Here is a 21,717-nt window from a genome sequence, read left to right as displayed (position 1 = left end):
TTGTTCTCTATCAAAATCTTTCATTTGCTAACTATGCCTATCAGTAGTTAGTGCCTTCAGTAGTTTGAATCTTTTATTTAGCTGGCAGTAGTGGCGCTCGCTGTATTGCAGTAGTTCGAGTAACGAAGATTTTTTGTGAGGTAAGTGATTCATGAAAGGTGTAGGTTAATGTTAGTCAGGGCCATTATTTTGTAGGGACTATTGAAAGTCAGATTGCGTTGCGCTAAAAATATTGTGTGTCAGTTTAGTGTTGATCAGAATAAGTAAAGAGAGTAATGTCTGAATACGTTCAGTTTTGCTCAGCTGTTTGAAAATCAAATAATGCAAGAGGTTTATCAGCTCAGTAATTCATAAATTTTTGTAAGGAGACGTTTCAGTGTACGCCTTGACGCAGCTTCATCTGGACCTGTTGCATGGCCCTATGGACACCGTTAACCCTACCGCTTTCCACTGTCACTTCCTCTCGAGTCTTGACATATTCCGGGGCTCTGAAGTGGTTTACATTGACGGCTCAATGGCTGATGGTCACGTAGGCTTCGCATATGTTCATGGAGGACATATTGAGGAGCACTTCTTGCCAGTTGGCTGCAGTGTTTTCACAGCAGAGCTGGCGGCCATATCTCGTGCTCTTGAGTACATCCGCTCATGACCTGGCGAGTCATTTCTCCTGTGTACTGACTCATTGAACAGCCTACAAGCTATCGACAAGTGCTACCCTCGCCACCCTATTTTAGCGTCCATTCAGGTGTACATCTATGTGCTGGAACAGTCCCGCCATTTCGTGGTGTTTGTGTTGACCCCAGGACACGTCGGAATCGCCGGCAACGAACTTGCCGCCACGCTGGCCAAACAGGCGATTCGGAAATCTCTTCTGGAGATAGGCATATCTGAGGCTGACCTGTGTTCTGTCTTATGCTGCAGGGTTTTCTGGCTTTGGGAGACGGAATGGCATAACAGCATGCACAACCATCTGCGTGTCATTAAGGAGACTATGAATGTGTGGAAGTCTTCCATGCAGACCTCTCAGAGGGAATCAGTTGTGCTCTGCTGGATCTGCATTGGCCATATGTGGCTAACACATGGTTACCTACTCCGTTGCAGGCACCCACCTCAGTGTCGCTGTGCCTCCCAAATGACAGTCGTCCACCTCTTGCTGGACTGCCCACTTTTAGCCACTCTGTGGCAGACTCTTAACTCTCCCAGCATCCTGCCTTCGGTGTTCTGCGACAATGCCTCCACAGCAGGTGTAGTTTTACGTTTTATCCGTGAAAGTGGGTTTTATGCTTCTATGTAGGTTTTAGTGCATGTCCTTTGTCCCTCTGTGTCCTCCACCCTAGTGCTTCTAGGGTGGAGGTTTTAATGTGTTGCAGAGTGACTCGCGTTCCCTTTCCATTCTCGTTGTTGGCCAACCTCTGTAATCTGCTTTCATGTTTTACTCTCTTCTGTTTCCAGCGTCTCTCTGTTGTTCTATTTTGTTCCATTTAGTGTTCATTGCCTTCCCTTCATTCTTGGGGCTTTTCGTTTCTTTCCGTTTTGTGATATGTTTCGTCCATTTTATTCTCACATTTGTGCCATTGTTTTATTGGGAACAAGGGACTGATGACCTCGTAGTTCGGTCCCTTCTCCCGCCTTTAAACCAACCAACCAACCAACAAACCAACCGAGGACAACTTCCTGGGTGCGTTTTCTTCCACCCTCTATGCAGTGTCGTTTCTGCGCTGACGAGGACCATAAAATTCTTTGCAGATATCCAGCACGATATCCAGTCTGTTGTGGTGGGGCCGCTATGTACGCTGTTGGTCGTAGCCCCCTGACTACACAGGGATCGCTCTGCGCCGTTAACTCTCCAACGTATACCAAGGAGTAGATGCCCATCACCCAAGGGCATCGGGACCCCAGGCAGTGGCGATCCTGCCATGTGGCCTTTCCTGCAGCTGGGTGGCGCCCATTGGGAGTGCCCCTGGTCAGTGTGGGTGGCATCAGGGCAGATGACGCACGAAGTGTATCATGTCATCACTTGTTTGTGATCAAACGCCAGCAGTCACAAAGTATTCCAAGTCTCAGTACTAGCAGGGAAGCATGATCCTAAATCGTTCTCCTTCCTGGCCATACCATGGGAGGAATGCCAGGCTAAGTATGGCAGCAAACCTTAATCGCCCTGGTACCTCGTATGTACAAGAGTTGATGGGGACTCCTGTATCTCAATGAAGCCTCAGTTGTTTGTAGAGCATTACAAGTTTGGGGAGGTGGAGGGCTTGTCCAAAATGTGGTCAGGGTCAGTCTTGATAAAAATGGCATCTTCTGTCCAGTCACAGCCATTGCTCGCTTGTGACAAGCTGGGGGATGTTTCCATTACCATCACGCCTCATAAGAGCTCAAATAAGGTCCAGGGTATAATATTCCGCAGGAACCTTCTTTTGCAGTGTGACGACGCGCTGCATGCCAACTTCGAGTGAAGTCCATTGGGGTCTGAGGGGTAATCAGGTTGCCACCGGTGCCTTCGTCTTGGCTTCGAGGGTGACACATTACCTGAGAAGTCAAGGTGATGGTCTACCGCTGTGATGTCAAGCCATATATCCATTCCCCAGTGTGGTGCTTTAAGTGCTGGAACTTCGTCCATATATCTTACCACTGTACTTCCAGTATCACATGTTGAGATTGTGGATGTCCATCCCATCCCAGTACTCCATGTGCCCCGCTTCCCATCTGTGTCAAGTGCGGAGAGCATAATTCCTCTTGCTCACCAGCCTGCAGGATTTTAAAACGAGAATCGTGGAATACAAGAACCTCGACCGAGTGACCTACACTGAGGTGAGGAGGAAATTTGAGTGCCTACATCCTGTGGTTATGACCTCCTCTTATACTGCTGTTATGAGAACAGTTGTAGCCCCATCTGTTGCATGAGTTCCAGTTGGCTATCAGAGCTTGAAGACTACACCTGCCCCCTTGATGGTAGGGGGCACTTCCTTCCCTGTTGCACCTGCACCACCTACCTCGGGAGCACTGTCCCCCTCCCTCCCGACAATCGGGGACCCCAGTCCCCACCTCTCAGGCAGAGAAGCGTAACTGTCCTCTCGCTAGGAAGGGGTCCCTGGGATCACTCCCTTCCCACATCTCTGCTAGTGGGAAAGATGAGATCCACCAGTAGCTGAAGTTCCCCAAAAAGCAGCTGTTCATAGGGCGTCACGATCATCCTCTCTCCTGGAGAATGAATCAGTGAAGCCCTCCCAGCCAGAGAAACCCAAGGATCAGCGAGAGAAATCCAAAAAGAAGACAAAGGAAATTGTGGTTGCACCCACACCACCGCTGCCTACATGCAAGGATGAGGTGAATATGGCGTCTGCTGTGGACCTAGATACCGCCAGACACTCAGACACAATGGATACAGACTGTTCAGGAAATACGTCTGTGGCAGCAGGTAACCCTAAGGCGTAGACTTTCTCATTGAGTGTTTCGTGCCTTCCCAGTGTCACAATCACATCATACTCCAGTGGAATTGCTGTGGTTTCTTCCACCACCTGGCTGAGCTATGGGAATTGTTAATCTTTACACCTGCTTTCTGCATTGCCCTCCAGGAAACCTGGTTCCTGGCAATGAGGATCCCTGCCCTCCATGGCTGTAAGGGATATTACAGGAACCATAGCGACAATAAAAGAGTCAGGTGGAGTTGGCGTCCATTCCCTGAATTCAGTATGTAGTGAACCTGTGCCCCTTCAAACTCCTCTTGAAGCTGTGCCTGTCAGGATACAGATGACGCAGGAAATACCTGTCTGAAATGTATATCTACCTCCAGATGATGCGGTACCCGTGACCATATTGGCTGCACTGATTGATCAACTCCCTAAACCTTTCCTACTTTTGGGAGATTTTAACGCCCATAACCACTTGTGGGGTAGCACCGTGCCTACTGGCCGTGGCAGAGATGTCGAAAATTTACTGTCCCAACTCGACCTCTGCCTCTTAAATGCTAGGGCGACGACACATTTCAGTGTGGCTCATGGTAGTTACTCGGTCATTGATTTATCAATTTGCATCCCAGGACTCCTCCCATCTATCCACTGGATAGTACATGGTGATCTGTGTGTGTCACTTCCCCGGTGTCCTGCTCACAGAAACGTACCCGGATGGGCTTTAAACAAGGCAGAGTGGGAAGCCCTCACCTCTGATGTCACCGCTGAATCCCTCCCACGTGGTGCCATCAATGTTATGATTGAACAGGTCAGTACAACGAATATTTCTGCAGCGGATAACGTGATCCCTCTTTCTCTAGAGTGCCCCCAGGGAAAGATGGCCCCTTGGTGGTCGCCCGAAGTCGCTGAGGCAATTAAAGAGCGTCGGCGAGCTCTACAGCGACCCTTCCCTAGAGCACCTAATAGCCTCTAAGTGTTTCTGTGCCCGCATTCTCCTGCTTATAAAACGACGGATAAGAGGAGTGTTGGGAGAGGCACGTGTCGACCATTGGGTGCCATTCGTCGACTTGCCAAGTCTGGACGAAGATCAGACATCTTGTTGGGTACAAGACCCCAACAGATGTCCCTGACGTTACCACAAATGGCGTGTTATCTATCGACGCAAACGCGATTGCCGAGCACTATGTTCGAGCCTCTGTGTCAGAGAACTACCCCCCAATGTTACGCACCCTTAAACGGCGGATGGAAAGAAAAGTCCTCTCGATAACTGGACGCCACAGTGAATCCTATAACGCCACATTTACAGAATGGGAGATCCTTAGCGCCCATGCACATAGCTCCAACACAGTTCCTGGGCCAGACTGGATCCACAAGCAGATGATTAAACATCTCTCATCTGACTACAAGCGACATCTCCTCGTCATCTTCAACCAGATCTGGTGCGACAACGTCTTACCCTAGCAATTGCGCGAGAACATCATCATTTTGGTGCTTAAACCCGTTAAAAATCTTTTTGATGTTGATAGCCATAGGTCCATCAGCCTCACCAACGCTCTCTGTAAGCTGCTGGAATGTATGGTGTGTCGACGGTTGGGTTGGGTCGTGGAGTCACGTGGCCTACTGGCTCCATGTCAGGGCGGCTTCTGCCAGGGTTGCACTACCACTGATGATCTCGTGTCCCTCGAGTCTGCCATCTGAACAACCTTTTCCAGACGCCAACATCTGGTTGCCGTCTTTTTTGACTTATGTAAGCCAAACGACACGACCTGGAGACATCATATCCTTGCCACATTGTTTGAGTGGCCTGCCCCCGATTTTTATCCAAAACTTCCTGTCACTTAGTACATTCTATGTCCAAGTTGGTGCCTCGCATAGTTCCCACATACTTAGGAGAATGGCGTTCTGCAGTGTTCCGTATTGAGTGTATCTCTAATTTTTGTGGCCATCAATGGCCTAGGAGTAGCTGTAGGGCCGTGTCTGGCGTTGGCGCGGTGCGACGCCCCTCGGCGACACGTTGGCGCGGTGTGACGCCCCTCTGTACTGCAATGTCGCCCTACGACGGCCCTCGGAGCGGCGTTGGCTTCTTGCAACGCCTCCTCGTGCGGCGTTGCTTCGATGCGACGACCCTTGTGCTGCGATGGCGCCGTGCGACGCAGCTCGGTACGGCGTTGTAGCGGTGCGTCTCAGTTCGGTGAGGCGTTGGCGCGGTGCGACGCCCCTTGGTGAGGCGTTTGGGCAGTGCGACGCCCCTCGGTGAGGCGTTGGTTTGGTGCGACGCACCTCGGTGAGGCGTTGGTTTAGTGCGAGTCCCCTCGGTGAGACGTTCCTTCATTGCGAGTCCCCTCAGTGAGACGTTCCTTCGTTGCGAGTCCCCTCGGTGAGGCGTTCCTTCGTTGCGAGTCCCCTCGGTGAGGCGTTCCTTCGTTGCGAGTCCCCTCGGTGAGGCGTTCCTTCGGTGCGAGTCCCCTCGGTGAGGCGTTCCTTCGGTGCGAGTCCCCTCGGTGAGGCGTTCCTTCGGTGCGAGTCCCCTCGGTGAGGCGTTCCTTCGGTGCGAGTCCCCTCGGTGAGGCGTTCCTTCGGTGCGAGTCCCCTCGGTGAGGCGTTCCTTCGGTGCGAGTCCCCTCGGTGAGGCGTTCCTTCGGTGCGAGTCCCCTCGGTGAGGCGTTCCTTCGGTGCGAGTCCCCTCGGTGAGGCGTTCCTTCGGTGCGAGTCCCCTCGGTGAGGCGTTCCTTCGGTGCGAGTCCCCTCGGTGAGGCGTTCCTTCGGTGCGAGTCCCCTCGGTGAGGCGTTCCTTCGGTGCGAGTCCCCTCGGTGAGGCGTTGCTTCGGTGCGAGTCCCCTCGGTGAGGCGTTGCTTCGGTGCGAGTCCCCTCGGTGAGGCGTTGCTTCGGTGCGAGTCCCCTCGGTGAGGCGTTGCTTCGGTGCGAGTCCCCTCGGTGAGGCGTTGCTTCGGTGCGAGTCCCCTCGGTGAGGCGTTGCTTCGGTGCGAGTCCCCTCGGTGAGGCGTTGCTTCGGTGCGAGTCCCCTCGGTGAGGCGTTGCTTCGGTGCGAGTCCCCTCGGTGAGGCGTTTGCGCGGTGCGACGCCACTCGGTCAGGCATTTGTCACAGTGTGAAGCCCCTCAGCGATGTGTTATCGCCATGCGTCGCCCCTCGGTTAGGCGTCTGCGCGGTGCGAAGCCCCTCGGTTAGGCGTTTAGGCGTCTGCGCGGTGCGACGCCCCTCGGTTAGGCGTCTGCGCGGTGCGACGCCCCTCGGTTAGGCGTTTAGGCGTTTGCGCGGTGCGACGCCCCTCGGTTAGGCGTTTAGGCGTTTGCGCGGTGCGACGCCCCTCCGTTAGGCGTTTAGGCGTTTGCGCGGTGCGACGTCCCTCGGTTAGGCGTTTAGGCGTTTGCGCGGTGCGACGCCCCTCGGTTAGGCGTTTGGCGGTGCGACGCCCCTCGGTTAGGCGTTTGCGGGGTGCGACGCCCCTCGGTTAGGCGTTTGCGCGGTGCGACGCCCGTCGGTTAGGCGTTTAGGCGTTTGCGCGGTGCGACGCCCCTCGGTTAGGCGTTTAGGCGTTTGCGCGGTGCGACGCCCCTCGGTTAGGCGTTTAGGCGTTTGCGCGGTGCGACGCCCCTCGGTTAGGCATTTAGGCGTTTGCGCGGTGCGACGCCCCTCGGTTAGGCGTTTGCGCGGTGTGACGCCCCTCGGTTAGGCGTTTGCGCGGTGTGACGCCCCTCGGTTAGGCGTTTGCGCGGTGCGACGCCCCTCGGTTAGGCGTTTGCGCGGTGCGACGCCCCTCGGTTAGGCGTTTAGGCGTTTGCGCGGTGCGACGCCCCTCGGTTAGGCGTTTAGGCGTTTGCGCGGTGCGACGCCCCTCGGTTAGGCGTTTAGGCGTTTGCGCGGTGCGACAACCCTGGGTTAGGCGTTTAGGCGTTTGCGCGGTGCGACGCCCCTCGGTTAGGCGTTTAGGCGTTTGCGCTGTGCGACGCCCCTCGGTTAGGCGTTTAGGCGTTTGCGCGGTGCGACGCCCCTCGGTTAGGCGTTTAGGCGTTTGCGCGGTGCGACGCCCCTCGGTTAGGCGTTGGCGCGGTGCGACGCCCCTCGGTTAGGCGTTGCCGCGGTGCGACGCACCTCGGTTAGGCGTTTGCGCGTTGCGACGCCCTTCGGTGCTGCGTTGGCGCCGTCCGACGCCCCTCTGCGAGGCGTTTGTCGCAGTGTGAAGCCCCTCGGTGAGGCGTTTGCGTGGTGCGACGCCCCTCGGTAAGGCGTTTGCGCAGTGGGACGCTCCTTGGCGATGCGTTGGCGCCGTGCGTCGCCCCTCGGTTAGGCGTTTGCGCGGTGCGAAGCCCCTCGGTTAGGCGTTTGCGCGGTGCGACGCCCCTCGGTTAGGCGTTTGCGCAGTGCGAAGCCCCTCGGTTAGGCGTTGGCGCGGTGCGACGCCCCTCTGTGAGGCGTTGCTTTGGTGCGGCGCCCATCGGTGAGGCGTTGCTTCGGTGCGGCGCCCATCGGTGAGGCGTTGCTTCGGTGCGACTCCCCTCGTTTCTAACATTCTGCATGGTGTCTGTTGTTCTATATCGTGTCTCCCTACCCCTTTCGTGCAAGGGCGCTCTTAGCGTGTTATTTAGGGAATTGACTAGTTTGAACTTGGGACCTGTTGCTGGTAAGGAGACGTCAGACCACACATGACATGCAGAGTTCAGAAGAGTTCAGTGAGACTAGCGATGATATAACCAAATACTTAATGATTGTATAAACATTGTTTATAATATAAATTGCACTATTGATAAAAATAAATGTTTAATACAGGATGGTAAAAACCAACTGCGTTCAACAAAAATGTGAACGAATATTCCCTGAATGGGTTTCCAAGTTCTATAATGGATCGAATGATGACCTATGCCATATCACATCTTTAATCTAGATTTAAGTTATGTTTCATAAAAGAGAAAACTATCAAAATGGGCTACAGTGATTCACAATGATCTTTAATTACTTATCTAGCTTGTCGTAAATTACAGTGGCTGATGTGGCTTCTCTATGACTATATAACAGAATAATCATCGCGTTTCAGATTTTTACTTCAAGTGGCAAGTGTGAACAGCATGAGCTTTAATTGACGATCGACACAAGTATTACGCAAAAAGGGGGTGTAACAGATGAGACTTCTGCAGTTCTGAGTGAAGCTTTATGGGCTGTTACGCGGCATCGCGTGCGGTCATTACCTTGTCGGTGTTCGTCAGGGGGCGGCGCGAGCACAGATCTGCTCACCTCGCCGTCTCGGAAGCAACTCTCCCCTAACTTCTCCTTACTACAATTTACCGAAGTTGGTTTAAAAAAACTATCTGCCTGTGTTTTCATCTGACCAATCAGGGTCTCCATGTTAACCTTAAGCTCCGCCTACAAAAATTCTGTCTATCCAATGAGAAACATTATACTTTTCATGGTGCAGCAATGTTTTTAATGTTTGCAACGTAACAGAGACGCGAAAAAGTCTCACGCTAAAACGTGCAGCTGGTGCGGCCCTTTTACTGTTATCCTAAGATCTATACTGTTCTTCTGGAGGGCTCTATCTTTTAACATGGGCTGGGGGTGGTCCTAGCGGTTAGCTGGCGACGTGGGTGTCCGTCCCTTATCGTAGGACCTTCCAGCTTAACACGGTTCTGCTCTCGGCTTCTGTTCTCGTTTCTCCCCTCGTAACTGCGTCTGTCTTACGGTGGGAAGGTATGACATGCATTTAGGCATTCTTGTGTTAGTCTGTGGTATACCATTGGTTAATTTAATGTCACGATTTATTCGGAGCTATGTGACATACTACTAGATTTGCTTATCATGTCAGGGTTTTCATGGAAGGTGTTGGATTTGCCTGACACCTTACATATCACCACCCTTCGAACTTAATTTTTGTACTGAAGTTAGGCAATGATTGAATCGTTGTCCAAGCCAGTCAAAAATTATTCCATTATCGAAATTTTGTTGCCTAGTGTTCAGCCACGTTATTCTGTTCTATGCTAGTTTGTATTATTAATTTATATTTTTGTATTCTTCCACATTATTATCAAAAATATGTTTATATTGACAAGGGAAGAATATTTTTATTGTATTATAATTATTATTTTTGAATTATTTTCTTTCTTTATTTAATTGTGCAGTTTGTTTTTTAAGAAGTTTGTTATCGAAAGTCAGGAGTCTTTCACATCGATTTTGCTAGAAATATTGTTTTTATAAATGTAGTAATTAAGTAAAATCTAGTCCTGGCACATTTTCTAAGTATCATGTACTAGTAAAATGTTTTTGTTTCTAGACACTAATTTCAACATTGTTACTCTAACAAATAAGAATTATTTCCAAGAATTGCTTTGACAAAGAAATATACATACACACGTATTTAGATATTATCGTAACAAATGGTACAAATGTTAAAAAAAAGGGAAATCATCCAACAAGATAATTTTTTATTCTTTGTTTTTATAAGGAGAAAATAAGTTAAATATAGTTATTCTTTTATTTTTATGAGGAGAAAATAAGTGGCATATAGTTTTAGTGTTTATTATGCTTTACTTATTTTTATCGATAGTCTATTTTTTACTTAAGTCCATAGTCAATTACTGTTATTTTGTAGTTTATTAGCTGTCTGGTGTGCTTAACTTACTTAGTTTTTCACACGTGTCTTTTGCACAATTCCAACATCACATAATTTGATTTCACACATTCACACAATCCTATGAATGTTTAAGCATGAGGTTGGCGAATGTTTTTGCACAAAGGTGATGGACTTCAGCGAGATGGATGTGGGCAGTATTTGATGTACAGCTTCGTTCGTCGTTCCTTGTTGGCTTTGCAAGTGTGTGTTGCTGTTGTGGAGGTCCCATAATGGAATGGAGCTGTGAGTGCATAATCTCGTGGTTTACTGGCTTTGTATGTGTGAAAGTATTCGTTATGCGTCGCTGAAAGCGGTCGTTTTTCGTTATAATACTTCGCAGACGACTAGTTTACAATAGGATAGGGATTTGGGAAGGTATGTCGTCTATTCTTCACCCATCTTCTTTCTTGGTCTCAATCTTGCGAATCTTCAACTTCTGTTCTTCCTGCTTTTTCTCTGCTTCCTACTTGCTTCTTGGTTCTTCTCTGGGCAGGATATGGAAATATTTATTGATAACTAGTCGCTTTGAAGTTCTCCTCTTAGTAACAGTTTGATAAATTGTTTGGGCATGTCGTTTTTACATTGTGGAAGTTTTCATCAGTTTCGTGCATCAGCGTGCTGTTTTAATAGCAGTAGTGTGACTTTTACACATTTTTTTTTTTTTTGTCAGTGGTTGCTTGCCCAAGCCGTCTTCTCGTCGGGCCGTTTTTTGCTCGCTCCGCTGAGTTGGGGTGTTCCGGGGTTTACGAGCGATGAAAGTCCAGTGTTTGCTTGTCAGTCCCTGCACCGGTCCCTCCTGGCATTAGGTGTCCTGTCGTGTCTCTGCAGGGTTCTGCCACTGTGTGGTTCCGTGTTCTGTCCCAACAGGGTTCCGCTTAGCGGGCAGATTTACGTCCCACTTCCGATACAAGGGCCTTCTGTTGGTCTCGCTGTCCTTTCCTTTCTCTCGACGCTTCTGCCTTGTAGGAATCGTGTCTTGCTAATTACGTCCTTTCCTTTCTTGATACTTCTCGCATTGCAACTTGTGGGTCGTTGCATGTCGTCCTTTCTGGAGTTTTTACAATGGTTCTTACAAAAAGTTTTACTTATAATCATCTAACATATGTCTAGTACCTACATTGTTTTACGCCTTCTTAAAAGCTTTACAAATTTCGGCGCCGTTTCCATGTTAGAAATCTAAGATATTTTGAGTCTTAACTTCTACAAAAATCCTCAAATTTGTTTTTTCATTTTTTGTGTAGTGTCGTGGTGTATAGCATTTTCGTATTTTATGCTGTCAGACTATCTACGCTTTATCCCTTCACCTTAATCTATGGTACTGTTGGTGTTATTTTTGTTTTTATTGAAATTACTTTCTTTTTCCCACCTTCCTCTCTCTTCATTCTTCTTTCTCCTGACAATCTTATCTGCAACATAATCTTGAAATATTGTGCTGATTATTTACCAGTAATAAAATTAATCTTCAAACTTGTACTGAAAGTGTTTAATACTGCCAGTCTTAGGTAAAAAAACCTCTTATTTATCTAGTAAAATACCCTGTAATTCTCTTTTACTGTGTTCCGAAATACCTTGAACTTCTTGCAATTTTTCGTCGATTTCTTTATGGACTTCTAACATGAGTTGAGGCGATTCCCCCTTTTGTGCATACCATTCTAATTCTTCATCCTCTTTATCTCACATCATTCTTAATTGTTTGTTTATAACTGGTATTTCTTCTAATTTTAGCTTTTGCTCAAAGAGAAGTGTGACATTCCCGAATGTTACGCTACCTTTCCCTTTCGAACTTTCTGAAGGATAAGCTTCGACTGCTACTTCTCTCTCTTTTATTTCCTCTTCTCTATTTCTTCCTTCATTTAAAAATCTGCACCTATAATCAAATCTACAGTTAGTTTAGGTATAATCACGAAGTTGGCTTCGATCTTTTGACCTTGACACGAAGGAGTTAACCTTGTTTGTCTCGTAACTTCCGCAGCATTGTTTCTAATAGGACCCCTTACTTTAATCTTACGTGTTTTCAGAACCGGAAATTCGTGATTGGCATTACACTGCATGAATAAATTTTCTGAGATCGCAGTCAGTTCACTTCCACTATCAATTACAATACTAACTGGGATATGCTTTACCATGGCCCTCACAATTGGTTGAATTTGAAAGGGTTGGTTCTGTTCTTCTTCTTGCGTCAACGAATCCTCCACTGAATCATACATGAGTCTTTTTAGGAATTTCCCTTGTGAATTCGAACTTTCTGTAGGATAAGCTTCGACTGCTACTTCTCTCTCTTTTATTTCCTCTTCTCTGTTTCTTCCTTCATTTACGCTTTCTTAAACATCCTCTACTTTTTCCTCATCCTCGTCTATCTTCTCCTTCTACGTCGCTACTTCCACATAATCGCATCTAAATGCTCTAATTATCGCTTCATAACTTCCTTCATTATATATGTTGTGTGCCCACTCGTAAGTTATTTTCAACTTCTGTCGACTGCGCATTATCCTCATTGAATTCGTTTTCCCTGGTTTACATCTCAAATAGCTCTGCAATACTCATTACTTCGTCCTTTCCTCCTACATTCGTTGTGCATGCCTCTGGTAATTCATCTTCCTCGTCAGTATTCTCCCAATTAATTTCGTCCCAACACGATATTGTTATTTTCTTGTCTTCGTTTTCATCTGGTCCCTGCGGATTTGTTTCTTCCTTCTTCTCTTCTCGTGACAAGATTTTTACTCCTCTGTTCAAGGTGCTGCAATTGTCCTGGGTCGGTGCGTCATTCTCTTTGGCGTGGGCGCTTAGCTGTCAATTCGAACGTTTATCGGGGTTTGGTGGTCTTACCTCCACCTCTTCTATCTGTATTCTCTTTTCTTGTTCAGCTTGTTGATAGTGGTTTCTTTGTTGATAATTTGTCGGTCTATTGGTTCTCCAGTACCCATTCCGGTTGTCGTTATTCCCTCTGTAATAGTTGTTGCCGTTCCTGGGTGAATTATAGTTATTGCCATATTCTCTTCTAAATCCATAACCGGTTCTTTGTTGAAATCTATTGTCGTTTCTTGGTGCGAAGTTATCACATGGTTCGTAATTATTGTTTCTTCGTACTGTGTCTTGTGGATTCCACTGCTTTTTGCTTTCGTTTTCACGTGCGCTTCGTCTTTTTCTTGCGTCATCTTCCGAAAATATGAACTCTAGTTCCCTTAGAATACCTTTAAATGCTTCGACGTCATTGCCTCCGCGACCTACTAATGATTGCTGGTATTTCATCGCGCATAATTTAATCAACTCTCCGTCACTATATGGTACATGTAAGCATTGATTTTTCTTTGCCATTAATTCGAATAATTTCACGGGACTCTTCTCTCCTGAATTTTCAAAATATGGGTTCTGTAATAATTCGTACTTCACTCTGTTCTGTGCTTCGGTGGACCAATATCGTGAGAGAAACTTCTCTCTGAAATCTTCGTACGATCGGCATGTCGCTGCAACATCCTGCATGGTTTCTGCGAATGTTCCTGACATGTGTGCACATATAAAGTCTAATTTGTGTGCTAGCGTCCAGTGTTCTGGTAATCCTACTCGGAATTGATCAATAAAAGTTCGTGGATGTAGTGAGTTTCCTTCTCGAAAGTGTTGAAATTTTCTGACTGTGAGGAAATGATCGTTGTCGTACTTCGTCATAGTTCCATATGAAATTCGCGATTCTTCGCCACTTTTGTTTCTGATCATTTCTCCCGTCGTTCTTTCCGGTTGTGGTAGATCCATTGGATATTGTCCACTGTAACTTTCGCGTACCCTTGCGTAGTATCGTTGGAGTGGTACGCAGTAATTTTCTTCCATCGGTTGTGAACGTGTAGCTGAATGCATTGCACTGTACTCTTCGCGACCTGGCTTTCCATTGTCAGGTATTGGTTCGGTATCTTGTCTGGCTAACCTTGCTGATTCATTGCACGATCCAAACTGTCTTGAAACATACATTTGTGGTTCCGCATGTGTCTGTGATGACGTTTGTTCATCAAGAATTTCGAAACGTGTTTGTTGCTGTGCAGGCTGTCTGATTTCATGTATGTTACTTTCCGCCTGTGATTGGAATCGCAAATGCGGAATATCTTCGCTAATTGCTTGTTTTTCCGGTGCTGTTACAGATACGGATGTGGTTGCAGACTCTGTGCTTGTTCGATCCTGTTCACTACGCTCTTCAATGGTTGGCAACAACTCTGTTCGCAATTTCTGAAATTGTCGCTTCGTTTGCGCTTCTATTTTGACTATGCTGTTATCATATATTTTCAGCGCTGCTTTTATGATACGTTTGTGTAACACACTGTTTTCAACAACTTCACGCGCTGTACCTGCTGCTTGTCTAGCAATTTCGTTTATCTGTTTCTCTAGTTTCTTGACTTCTCCCCGTGTGGTGTTACGTAATGTTTTGATCTCGTCCTGAATGTCATTACGCAATGTTTGTACGTCCGCTTGTCATTGTCTGTTCTCAATTGATCGTGACCTGTTATTAAGTTTCCTATCACTTCTCGAGATTCTTTTGCCTCGTCTTCAATATGACTTAGGTGTAACTGAATATTTTTGTTTTGTTCTTTAATCTCACGCATTTGTCTCGTGGTTTCTGCATTCTGAATTTGAATTTGGTTCGCTATGTCTTTATTTTGCCTTGTCATGATTTCCGTAATTTGTTGTAATAATTCTCCCAGATTTGTGGGTCCTATTGCGTTTTCTTCCGACGTCCTACGCTCTGTGTTTTCGCCCAAGTGTTGGTTTGCAACCAATTGCATTGAACAGTGCTGTGACACGTTTCTGCTCGCATTCCTTGTACTCTGTGGTGAGGGAGCTCTGATTACTTGTACTATGGGTTCTACGTATTCAAGACGCAAGTTATAATCCTCATCGACTGTCTCTCTACATTCCTTTTCCTCTGTCGTATGCTGACTTACGTTTTCTATGCCTTGACGTACATTATCCTCGTTATGGTGTGTTATATGTCCTATTTCTCGCATTACTGCATCGTCTATTGTACTGTCCTCTATTCTATGTCCATTTTCATGCTGGGTCTCTACCTCAATTCGGCCAAGGTCACGATTTGCCATTGCTAATCTTTCCGAATCCCTTATTTTCTGTTTTAAAAGAAATTCACGCGCCCTACTTCGAGTCAACATGCGCTCATACGATCTCACGCGTTTCATAAACTTTTTGCACACACGACTTGACAATCAATTCACTTAATTGTTGGGTCAGAACCAACTTGTCAACGATGTATCCGCCACCTGTGCGCTTGCATTGAGGAGAAAACGTAATTCTAACAATTTTTATAATTCATAACGTAATTATGCTATTGTCTCTGCTAGAATGTCTCACTATCTATCGCTGCAGCTACTGTTTTCACCTATTTATGCCTTTCAAAAAAAATTTTTTTTATTACGAAAATTTTTTAACAGGATATTTTTCTGACCTAGTTAGGCATGTGATCGACCTTAAATCATGGTATTTTACCATCCTGGCAGGGTCACCATTCTCTAACATTCTGCGTGGTGTCTGTTGTTCTATATCGTGTCTCCCTACCACTTTCGCGCAACGACGCTCTGAGTGTGTTTTTTTGGGAATTGACTAGTTTGAACCTGGGACCTGTTGCTTGTAAGGAGACGTCAGACCACACATGACATGTAGAGTTCAGAAGAGTTCAGTGAGACTAGCGATGATATAACCAAATACTTAATGATTTCAGTGTCAGCTCCACTGCACACCCTGTAAAAGAATCTTAATACTAACTAAATTTAGTGGAAGGGGTTCAAGGCTTTCCTATTTTTAGTTAGCTGGTAAAATAACGTCGAAAAAGCAGTTAAGTTTACCATTGGAAATTTTATTCTACCCACAAAACATTGCTTATACATTGCACTATTGATGAAAGGAAATGTTTTAATACAGGATGGTAAAAACCAACTGCGTTCAACAAAAATGTGAACGAATATTCCCTGAATGGGTTTCCAAGTTCTACAATGGATCGAAGGATGACCTATGCCATATCACATCTATAATGTAGGTTTAAATTAAGTTTCACAAAAGAGAAAACTATAAAAATGGTCTACAGTGACCCTCAATTATCTTTAATTACTTATCTAACTTGTCGTAAACTACAGTGGCTGATGTGGCTTCTCAATAACTATATAACAGAAAAATCATCGCGTTTCAGATTTTTACTTCAAGTGGCAAATGTGAACACCATGAGCTTTAATTGACGATCGACACTAGTATTACGCAAAAAGGGGGTGTAACAGATGAGACGTCTGCAGTTCTGAGTGAAGCTTTATGCGCTGTTATGCGGCATCGCATGCGGTCATTACCTTGTCGGTGTTCATCAGGGGGTGGCGGGCAGCACAGCTCTGCTCACCTCGCCGTCTCTGAAGCAACTCTCCCCTAACTTCTCCTTACTACAATTTACCGAAGTTGGTTTAAAAAAACTATCTGCCTGTGTTTTCATCTGACCAATCAGGGTCTCAATGTTAACCTTAAGCTCTGCCTTCAAAAATTCAGTCTATCCAATGAGAAATGTTATACTTTTCGTGGTGGGGCAATGTTTTTAAAGTCTGCAACGTAACAGAGACGCAAAAAAGTCTCACGGTAGAACTTGCAGCTGGTGTGGTCCTTTTAGTGTTATCGTAAGATCTATACTGTTCTTCTGAAGGGCTCTATCTTTTAACATGGGCTGGGGGTGGTCCTGATGTAACAGAGACGCGAAAAAGACTCACGCTAAAACGTGGGTGTGTGGCCCTATTTGTGTTATCGTAAGATCTATACTGTTCTTATGGAGGGCTCTAGCTTTTAACATGGGCTGGGTGATGGTCCTAGCGGTTAGCTGGCGACGTGGGTGTCCGTCCATTATCATAGGGCCTTCCAGCTTAACACGGTTCTGATCTCGGCTTCTGTTCTCGTTTCCCCTTCGGAACTGCGTCTGTCTAACGGTGGGAAGGTATGACATGCATTTAGGAATTCTTGTGTTAGTCTGTGGTATTCCATTTGCTCACTCGTTACTCGTATTACTTTGGTTAATTTAATGTCACGATTTATTCGGAGCTATGTGACAAACTACTGGATTTGCTTATCATATCAGGGTTTTCATGGAAGGTGTTGGATTTGCCTGACACCTTACACGTTGAGTCATTGCTTCGGTGCGACTCCCCTCCTTGAGGCGTTGCTTTGGTGCGACTCCCCTTGTTGAGGCGTTGCTTTGGTGCGACTCCCCTCGTTGAGGCGTTGCTTTGGTGCGACTCCCCTCGTTGAGGCTTTGCTTTGGTGCGACTCCCCTCGTTGAGGCGTTGCTTTGGTGCGACTCCCCTCGTTGAGGCGTTGCTTTGGTGCGACTCCCCTCGTTGAGGCGTTGCTTCGGTGCGACTCCCCTCCTTGAGACGTTGCTTCGGTGCGACTCCCCTCGGTGAGGCGTTGCTTCGGTGCGACGCCCCTCGGTGCGGCGTTGGCGCGTTGCGACGGCCCTTCTTGCGGCGTTGCTTCGGTGCGACGCCCCTCGGTGAGGCGTTGCTTCGGTGCGACTCACCTCGGTGAGGCGTTGCTTCGGTGCGACTCACCTCGGTGAGGCGTTGGCGCGGTACGGAGCCCCTCGGTGAGGCTTTTGCGCGGTGCGACGTCCCTCGGTGAGGCGTTTGCGTGGTGTGACGCCTTTGGTGCGACTCCCCACGTTGAGTCGTTGCCTCGGTGCGACTCCCCATGTTGAGTCGTTGCTTCTGTGCGACTCCCCTCTTTGTGCCGTTGCTTCGGTGTGACTCCCCTCGGTGAGGCGTTGCTTCGGTGCGACTCCCCTCTTTGTGCCGTTGCTTCGGTGCGACTCGCCTCGGTGAGGCGTTGCTTCGGTGCGACTCCCCTCGTTGAGGCGTTGCTTCGGTGCGACTCCCCTCGTTGAGGCGTTGCTTCGGTGCGACTCCCCTCGTTGAGGCGTTGCTTCGTTGCGAGTGCTCCCGGTGAGGCGTTGCTGCCGTGCGATGCCCCTTCATGCGTAGTTGCTTCTGTGCGATGCTGATTGGTGCGGCGTTGTCGCGGTGCGACGCACCTCTGTGAGGGTTAGGCGCGGTGCGACACACCTCGGTGAGGCGTTGGCGCGGTGTGAAGCTCCTCGGTGCGGCGTTGGCGCATTGCGACGGCCCTTCTTGCGGCGTTGCTTTGGTGCGATGCCCCTCGGTGAGGCGTTGCTTCGGTGCGACGCCAATCGGTGAGGCGTTGCTTCGGTGCGACTCGCCTCGATGAGGCGTTGCTTCGGTGCGACTCGCCTCGATGAGGCGTTGCTTCGGTGCGACTCGCCTCGATGAGGCGTTGCTTCGGTGCGACTCGCCTCGATGAGGCGTTGCTTCGGTGCGACTCCCCTCGTTGAGGCGTTGCTTCGGTGCGACTCCCCTCGTTGAGGCGTTGCTTCGGTGTGACTCCCCTCGGTGAGGCGTTGCTTCGGTGCGACGCCAATCGGTGAGGCGTTGCTTCGGTGCGACGCCCCTCGGTGAGGCGTTGCTTCGGTGCGACTCGCCTCGATGAGGCGTTGCTTCGGTGCGACTCGCCTCGATGAGGCGTTGCTTCGGTGCGACTCCCCATGTTGAGGCGTTGCTTCAGTGCGAGTGCCCCCGGTAAGGCATTGCTGCCGTGCGATGCCCCTTCGTGCGTAGTTGCTTCGGTGCGATGCTGATTGGTGCGGCGTTGTCGCGGTGCGACGCACCTCTGTGAGGGTTAGGCGCGGTGCGACACACCTCGGTGAGGCGTTGGCGCGGTGTGAAGCTCCTAGGTGAGGCGTTGGCGCGGTGCGGAGCCCCTCGGTGAGGCTTTTGCGCGGTGCGACGTCCCTCGGTGAGGCGTTTGCGCGGTGCGACGCCTTTGGTGCGACTCCCCACGTTGAGTCGTTGCCTCGGTGCGACTCCCCACGTTGAGTCGTTGCTTCTGTGCGACTCCCCTCTTTGTGCCGTTTCTTCAGTGTGACTCCCCTCTTTGTGCCGTTGCTTCGATGTGACTCCCCTTGGTGAGGCGTTGCTTTGGTGCGACGCCTCTCGGTGCGGCGTTGGCGCGTTGCGACGGCCCTTCTTGCGGCGTTGCTTCGGTGCGACGCCCATCGGTGAGGCGTTGCTTCGGTGCGACGCCCCTCGGTGAGGCGTTGATTCGGTGCGACTCCCCTCGATGAGGCGTTGCTTCGGTGCGACTACCCTCGTTGAGGCGTTGCTTCGGTGCGACTCCCATCGTTGAGGCGTTGCTTCGGTGCGACTCCCCTCGTTGAGGCGTTGCTTCGGTGCGACGCCCTTCGGTGAGGCGTTGATTCGGTGCGACGCCCCTCGGTGAGGCGTTGCCTCGGTGCGACTCGCCTCGATGAGGCGTTGCTTCGGTGCGACTCGCCTCGATGAGGCGTTGCTTCGGTGCGACTCCCCTCGTTGAGGCGTTGCTTCGGTGCGACTCCCCTCGTTGAGGCGTTGCTTCGGTGCAAGTGCCCCCGGTGAGGCGTTGCTGCCGTGCGATGCCCCTTCGTGCGTAGTTGCTTCGGTGCGATGTTGATTGGTGCGGCGTTGTCGCGGTGCGACGCACCTCTGTGAGGGTTAGGCGCGGTGCGACGCACCTCTGTGAGGGTTAGGCGCGGTGCGACGCACCTCTGTGAGGGTTAGGCGCCGTGCGACACACCTCGGTGAGGCGTTGGCGCAGTGTGAAGCTCCTCGGTGAGGCGTTGGCGCGGTGCGGAGCCCCTCGGTGAGGCTTTTGCGCGCTGCGACGTCCCTTGGTGAGGCGTTTGCGCGGTGCGACGCCTTTGGTGCGACTCCCCACGTTGAGTCGTTGCCTCGGTGCGACTCCCCACGTTGAGTCGTTGCTTCTGTGCGACTACCCTCTTTGTGCCGTTGCTTCGGTGTGACTCTCCACTTTGTGCCGTTGCTTCGGTGTGACTCCCCTCGGTGAGGCGTTGCTTCGGTGCGACGCCCCTCGGTGCGGCGTTGGCGCGTTGCGACGGCCCCTCTTGCGGCGTTGCTTTGGTGCGACGCCCCTCGGTGAGGCGTTGCTTCGGTGCAACTCACCTCGGTGAGGCGTTGCTTCGGTGCGACTCACCTCGGTGAGGCGTTGGCGCGGTGCGGAGCCCCTCGGTGAGGCTTTTGCGCGGTGCGACGTCCCTCGGTGAGGCGTTTGCGTGGTGTGACGCCTTTGGTGCGACTCCCCACGTTGAGTCGTTGCCTCGGTGCGACTCCCCATGTTGAGTCGTTGCTTCTGTGCGACTCCCCTCTTTGTGCCGTTGCTTCGGTGTGACTCCCCGTGGTGAGGCGTTGCTTCGGTGCGACTCCCCTCTTTGTGCCGTTGCTTCGGTACGACTCGCCTCGGTGAGGCGTTGCTTCGGTGCGACTCCCCTCGTTGAGGCGTTGCTTCGGTGCGACGCCCCTCGGTGCGGCGTTGGCGCGTTGCGACGGACCTTCTTGCGGCGTTGCTTCAGTGCGACGCCCCTCGGTGAGGCGTTGCTTCGGTGCGACGCCCATCGGTGAGGCGTTGCTTCGGTGCGACGCCCCTCGGTGAGGTGTTGCTTCGGGGCGACTCGCCTCGATGAGGCGTTGCTTCGGTGCGACTCGCCTCGATGAGGCGTTGCTTCGGTGCGACTCGCCTCAATGAGGCGGTGCTTCGGTGCGACTCCCCTCGTTGAGGTGTTGCTTCAGTGCGAGTGCCCCCTGTGAGGCATTGCTGCCGTGCGATGCCCCTTCGTGCGTAGTTGCTTCGGTGCGATGCTGATTGGTGCGGCGTTGTCGCGGTGCGACGCACCTCTGTGAGGGTTAGGCGCGTTGCGACACACCTCGGTGAGGCGTTGGCGCGGTGTGAAGCTCCTCGGTGCGGCGTTGGCGCGTTGCGACGGCCCTTCTTGCGGCGTTGCTTCGGTGCGACGCCCCTCGGTGAGGCGTTGCTTCGGTGCGACGCCAATTGGTGAGGCGTTGCTTCGGTGCAACTCGCCTCGATGAGGCGTTGCTTCGGTGCGACTCCCCTCGATGAGGCGTTGCTTCGGTGCGACTCCCCTCGTTGAGGCGTTGCTTCGGTGCGACTCCCCTCGTTGAGGCGTTGCTTCGGTGCGACTCCCCTCGTTGAGGCGTTGCTTCGGTGCGACTCCCCTCGTTGAGGACTTGCTTCGGTGCGACTCCCCTCGTTGAGGCGTTGATTCGGTGCGACGCCCCTCGGTGAGGCGTTGCTTCGGTGCAACTCGCCTCGATGAGGCGTTGCTTCGGTGCGACTCCCCTCGTTGAGGCGTTGCTTCGGTGCGACTCCCCTCGTTGAGGCGTTGCTTCGATGCGAGTGCCCCCGGTGAGGCGTTGCTGCCGAGCAATGCCCTTTCGTGCGTAGTTGCTTCGGTGCGATGCTGATTGGTGCGGCGTTGTCGTGGTGCGACGCATCTCTGTGAGGGTTAGGCGCGGTGCGACACCCCTCGGTGAGGCATTGGCGCGTGGCGGAGCCCCTCGGTGAGGCTTTTGCGCGGTGCGACGTCCCTAGGTGAGGCGTTTGCGCGGTGCGACGCCTTTGGTGCGACTCCCCACGTTGAATCATTGCCTCGGTGCGACTCGCCACGTTGAGTCGTTGCTTCTGTGCGACTCCCCTCTTTGTGCTGTTGCTTGGGTGTGACTCCCCTCTTTGTGCCGTTGCTTCGATGTGACTCCCCTCGGTGAGGCGTTGCTTTGGTGCGACGCCCCTCGGTGCGGCGTTGGC

General features: G+C 50.5%; 1 protein-coding gene across 1 annotated transcript; it reads right to left on the bottom strand.

Annotated features, from left to right (window-relative positions):
* Positions 1 to 5,363: 5,363 nt before the first annotated feature.
* On the bottom strand, positions 5,364 to 20,232 carry LOC126234355 (serine/arginine repetitive matrix protein 1-like). Its single transcript, XM_049943045.1, has 4 exons — positions 20,092 to 20,232; positions 18,685 to 19,583; positions 17,168 to 18,621; positions 5,364 to 5,566 (listed from the first exon to the last, which is right to left on the bottom strand). Exons 1-4 carry the CDS (start codon positions 20,230 to 20,232, stop codon positions 5,364 to 5,366), a joined length of 2,697 nt encoding a protein of 898 aa, XP_049799002.1.
* Positions 20,233 to 21,717: the final 1,485 nt, after the last annotated feature.

Source organism: Schistocerca nitens, chromosome 1 (assembly GCF_023898315.1).
Source record: "Schistocerca nitens isolate TAMUIC-IGC-003100 chromosome 1, iqSchNite1.1, whole genome shotgun sequence".
Taxonomy (NCBI): domain Eukaryota; kingdom Metazoa; phylum Arthropoda; class Insecta; order Orthoptera; family Acrididae; genus Schistocerca; species Schistocerca nitens.
Note: the sequence above shows the minus strand (reverse complement) of the source record. Positions and strands in the feature narration are given on the sequence as shown.

Bases quoted from the DNA above. Each gene is read 5' to 3' on its own strand.
- LOC126234355 (XM_049943045.1), bottom strand. From the start codon at position 20,232: ATGGGGAGTCGCACCGAGGCAACGACTCAACGTGGGGAGTCGCACCAA. The intron at 19,584-20,091 runs GTGAGTCGCACC...TAACCCTCACAG, and splicing joins CGCGCCAACGCCTCACCGAG to AGGTGCGTCGCACCGCGACA. The intron at 5,567-17,167 runs GTAAGGTGTCAG...CGCCGTACCGAG, and splicing joins CCGAAGCAATGACTCAACGT to CTGCGTCGCACGGCGCCATC.